This window comes from Gavialis gangeticus, unplaced genomic scaffold (assembly GCF_001723915.1).
Source record: "Gavialis gangeticus isolate Ggan-Ray unplaced genomic scaffold, GavGan_comp1, whole genome shotgun sequence".
In the NCBI taxonomy this organism is placed as follows: Eukaryota; Metazoa; Chordata; order Crocodylia; family Gavialidae; genus Gavialis; species Gavialis gangeticus.
In genome coordinates this window covers 36,730,068-36,734,974 of record NW_017729027.1, presented here as the reverse complement: position 1 = coordinate 36,734,974, position 4,907 = coordinate 36,730,068, and the positions used below count along the sequence as shown (strand labels likewise).

General features: G+C 40.7%; 1 protein-coding gene across 1 annotated transcript in view; it reads left to right on the top strand.

Moving 5' to 3' along the window:
- The window catches only part of LRRC1 (leucine rich repeat containing 1), a 144,647-nt gene that overhangs the window by 121,731 nt on the left and 18,009 nt on the right, over nucleotides 1-4,907 (top strand). Inside the window, exon 11 of the mRNA XM_019520563.1 lies at nucleotides 4,540-4,655. Coding sequence (XP_019376108.1) covers nucleotides 4,540-4,655 — 116 coding nt within the window. The remainder of the gene's footprint in view (nucleotides 1-4,539; nucleotides 4,656-4,907) is intronic.

Sequence of the window (4,907 nt, the reverse complement as noted above, 5' to 3'; positions counted from 1 at the left end):
CTCCCCCCCCCACTATATATAAAAGTAAGACGTTTTATTTTGATCTATTATTCAATCACCTCTATTTACAGTACTCAAAAAACATAAATCAGGGGACAAATATTATTTGAATTAAAATTAAAATAAGTTATAGTAGGTGTTTGATTTTTAATATTTGATGTTTTTTATCTACAATGTGTTAAAATCCTATCTTCTGAAAGATTTTGTGTGTGTGGCCCTCAACAGCCTACCAAAGCTTGCTAAGTGGCCCTCCAACCAAAATCATTTCCCACCCCTGCATTAAGGCAATATAAAATACGAGGGGCATTGGAAACATTGGAAGTGGAAGTTATGTGGTAGGATTGATGGGCCAGGAAAGTTATTTTTTTGGCTTTAGTTGAACTAGATTTAAATTGGGGGCTGTGGATATCAGGAAAACAGAAGCTTTAGGAATTGAGAACAGAAAGATCCTGACATGAATAAAAGGTTTAGCAGTAAGAGGTTAGAAGAGGAGAAATGAAGCTTTGGAATTTTATTATGAGGAAAGAAATGGCAGGATTTGGACCTCCATGGCAAATGAGGTGGTAGTTAAAGGTGGTAGGCTGTTAAGGATGACTGAGGTTGTAGGACAGGCGGTATTAACTGACAGGGAAGGGGGAAATGACAGAATATTGAGGAAGAAAGTGTTTCTCTATATTGAGGTTTAATTGATCATGAAATGTGTGGAGGCATGGTGGAGAAATAAAAAAGTGTGACTGCTCTTCCCACTTCTGCCATTTTGATTTGATTGAAAGGAAAATGAAAAGACTTGGTCCACAACTAAGTGGTAGGGGCGAGTTGAAGTGACAGTTTAAATTATGAGAGTACATAACACCACCCAAAAATGGGGTTTAAAGGTCACCCACAGAGTGAGGGGAAAAAGTAAGGAGCAAAAAGATTGGAGACCCACGTAGTAATATCCAGAAAGATGAGGGAAGAGGTTCCACTAGGAGAATCTAGCACATTTAACACCAGTATCTTAATCCAAGTAAACTGAATACAAATGAGCATTTCAGTTTGTTTGGTTTTTATTCTTAACCTGTTTCCGATTGCAGGAGTCCTCGGTGTTAAGACTAACAATAACTTATTTTAAACGTTTGTAAGGAGGAACTAAATGTCTGTCCAGCAGGGCTGGTCTTGAAGGTAGAGCAAGATAGACAAGTCAAATGACATGAAGTTATCTTAAATATCCTAGAAATGCCCAAGTTCAGCAGAGCACTTAACATGCACTGAATTTTCATGCTTAGGAATAGTCCCATGGGCTGTGTCCACATGAGTGCAGACATTTGTTTCCCAGGGACAAGTAGCAGCGGCATACCTTTGCCACTGCTACTTGTCCCCAGTGAATGTCTGTGCCACGTGCCCTGTGGCACGTGGCAGGTTATCCTGGGTAGGATAGGGGAGTCTGGCCCCAGGTTATCCTGGGTGGGATAGGGGAGCAACTGTGCTGGCCCCAGGAGCCTTGCCTGGGGTCCTGGGAGCCTCAGCCACAGTGCTCCTCCAGCTGGAAGCCTGGCCGGCAGCTGAAGTGTGGCTCTGGCTGGCCAGGCTCTGGTTTTGGCCGGTGTGTACTTTCACCATATGCACCGCCGCTGTTTTTTTTGGCATGTTTTTTGGGGGGGGGGTTTAAGCCTGAGATCTCCCAGGGTTACCCCATCCCCCCAGTACTGCAAGGTAGCAGTGTAGGCAACACCTGCATGTGCAACGTGTGGAGCTGCAGATGGGTCTGTGGCATCACATACCTCATATCTGTGCTCATCTGGATGCGGCCATGGAGTTCATTTGAAGTAAGTTTGTGCTTAACTGTTTTATGGAATAGAGGTGTAGATGTATGCTTAGTGCATGTATGATGGCTCGATTGTAAATTTATAATAGACCATTCCAAACCAATGATGGCTTGAGCTGCATGCCTGGGTTTTTGTTAGATAATGACTCGCAGCCCAGCTACACACTACCAGTATGGTATTATTCCAGGTTGTTACAGTGACATGTTTTTCTTCCCATGTGCTATTTAGTATGTGCAGTTCACCTCTATGTTTCCAATTTATGTTTCAGTTAAACATTGGTATTGGTGCTCTCCTACAATATTGGAGGGATCAAGTCTCTCTTTGAAACAGTACTAAATACTTTTTTCCCAACTTAAACCTTTTTGTATGGTACCTTCCTAAACAGTATCTGCTTGTTATATGCTGTCTGTATTCTGCAAGAACATGGTTCATAAACCAATTCCAATATTTTATCTAGGTAACAATTCCCTCCCACCCACCCTAGGAAATATTTTCAACTTCTGAGTTAAATTACAAATCGTAGTGTATTTTGATGAATAAGTCAAGGTAAAGTAACTAAAGATAGCAGCACTTTGGAGTTTTGACAGTTTAGGGGAAAATGGGCTTTATGTTCTGTCTCCATTTTTTTGGCATAGTGTTGTCCAGTACAGATAAAAATAAATCAAATGTCTTTTATGTTTTCTTAATTGTTAGCTGCTTGGAAAATTATGAGTCGGGTAAATTTGTAACCTTGTAAGTATTATTCAGTCCACAGTTGCACTCTTACCCTTCATTTATCTGCTTTAAATGCATGACGACCTTAAGATGGCTGGCTTCACTGCTGCATTATCATTGTCTGAGGTATAGAAGTGTTCAGTTTAGTTGCAGTTTTCCAACAGGGCTGCATGGCTTGTTCTGTCTGCTTGGCAAAATTGTTCAGATCTCCATGCTCCAAGATTGAATTACTTAAAAATTCATTCATAGAAAAGCAGACACTTTTGTGTACAGTGAGGCATCACTTGCCAGCTCATCCAACGTTCACTAACCACAGCTGTTTTTCTCACAGCTCATATTAGATGCACGGATTAGACACTGAATAGATTTTGTTTTCTTCCTAGATGGCACTTCATATGCTGTGAATTTATCAAGACACCTTATTTAAGAATTTAAGTGAATGGTCACTTGATGTTGGAAAGAGTGTATAATTTGAAGTAATGAGCAAAACTGTTCTATTAAACTGTTTGTACATGCTATCAATGCTACTTTACAAGGTTTCTAAATACTGTTATCTTCTAGCAAAATGGGTACATAACATAAGTGAAGGTGAGGTGTGGTGTTTGTTTTGTTTGTTTTTGGCCAGTTATTTTCAAAATCACAGTTGTTAAGGCCTTGATTAAATAAGAAGAAAGGGATTTTAGGCAGTGTGGGTTAAGTGGATTTGACCAAAAGGAAAGTGAAAAGGACTTGGTCCACAACTAAATTTTAATTTAAGTGCTAATCCTGACCAAGGAAGAATGGGCTGTGATAGCCAGTTGGCATTAATAGTTAATTTCAGGATGGATTTTATGTTCGCTAACCAAAGCTTAGCAGATTCTTTGAGCGTGGTTTGTGATGAGAGAATATTATTTCTTAGAAATGAGAAATTCTATTAGTTATTGATGTTGATGATACAAACAACTCAGTTTTCTGAAGAAAGCTGCTAAAAAGGGCATCCTGGATAATAAAAACAACATAAATATTTGCTAACTTGAAGTATCAAATGCTAAATTGGGTAATTACATGCTAAAGCATTAAGTTAGGTTGGCTAACATGAATGCAGATTAGACTTTTGGAAACTTCTAATACAGCTGAAAATGTCAATTTTGAGATGCTAATTACCATATTTACCTAAATTGAAGACTATTCTAATTTAAGATGACCCCCCAAACAATTCTATTCTGTGCATGGAGAATAATGTTATAATTTTCTGTGTATAAAGTCTAACTATTGGAGGGTCATCTTAAATGCTTTCCCCTCCTATACCACTGTGGCAGGGAAAGTAGCAATAGCAGGGGCAGGCTGCCAGAGCCATACTCCACACTCCTTGCCCGCCCCTCTGCTCCCCTTACCCCTTGTCACTTATCTTCTGTGGCAGCTCTGGCTCCACAGCAGTCAGCACCAGTGGCCCTAGCCAGGCAGAAGCAGCAGCAGCTGTATGCAGGATCATAGCCGGCACAGAAGTCAAATGGTGGGGGGGAGGTGCACAATGGTGGGAGGATGCAGGTTTCCCCTGTGCTCCCCCCAACCATCACACCGTGGGTCTCCCCCATGTGCCCTTCCCCTTCTCGATCTCCCCCAAGGTCGTCCACTCCACCATGTGGTCTCCTTTGGGCAGGTCTTGCCACACACCTCCTTTTCCACAGCACAAGCCACCCAGCCCTGTGGACATAGCAGCTCGGCTCTAGTTTTGTCCTGGTCTGGAGCTGGGTCTACAGCAGCCACCTAACATAATACAAGATTGCAAAAAGTTGAAAGGTCAAAGATTACAAAAATAGCATACCAAATGACATTCAGCTGAGATTATTTGAAGGCTGCAAAAAGTGAGCCTGAAAAATTACCTTCATGTGTGAGTATTGCATCATGGTGCATTAAGTTTTTAAAAATACTAAAACTAGTACTTGAATGCTTTGTAACATCCTGTGTAACTTAGTCTGCTTGCCTTTGTTTAATGTGGTTCTGCAAGAAAAATAGACATTTTTTCCTCTCCTTAATCTAGATTGGGGGTTGCTACAGTCTTAACGTCTTTTCTGTGCGTGACAACAAATTATCTCGAATTCCCCCTGAAATTTCACAAGCCATTGAGCTTCATGTGCTAGATGTCGCTGGAAACAGGTAAAAGATTTTATAATTTCATATTCCTTTGCTGGTATTTCTTTGTACACTATAAAGAAATGTTCTTTTATGTTTGAGAACAAAGTGGCAAAAACTTTTCCTTCTTTATTAGTAAAAATATTATGAATTTACCAATGCAATCCTCCTTCTTAGTTTCATAGTTGGTAGAGTTGGAAGGGACCTGAGCAGATCATCAAGTCCGAACCCCTGCCATGGCAGGAAAGAGTACTGGGGTCAAACGACCCCAGCAAG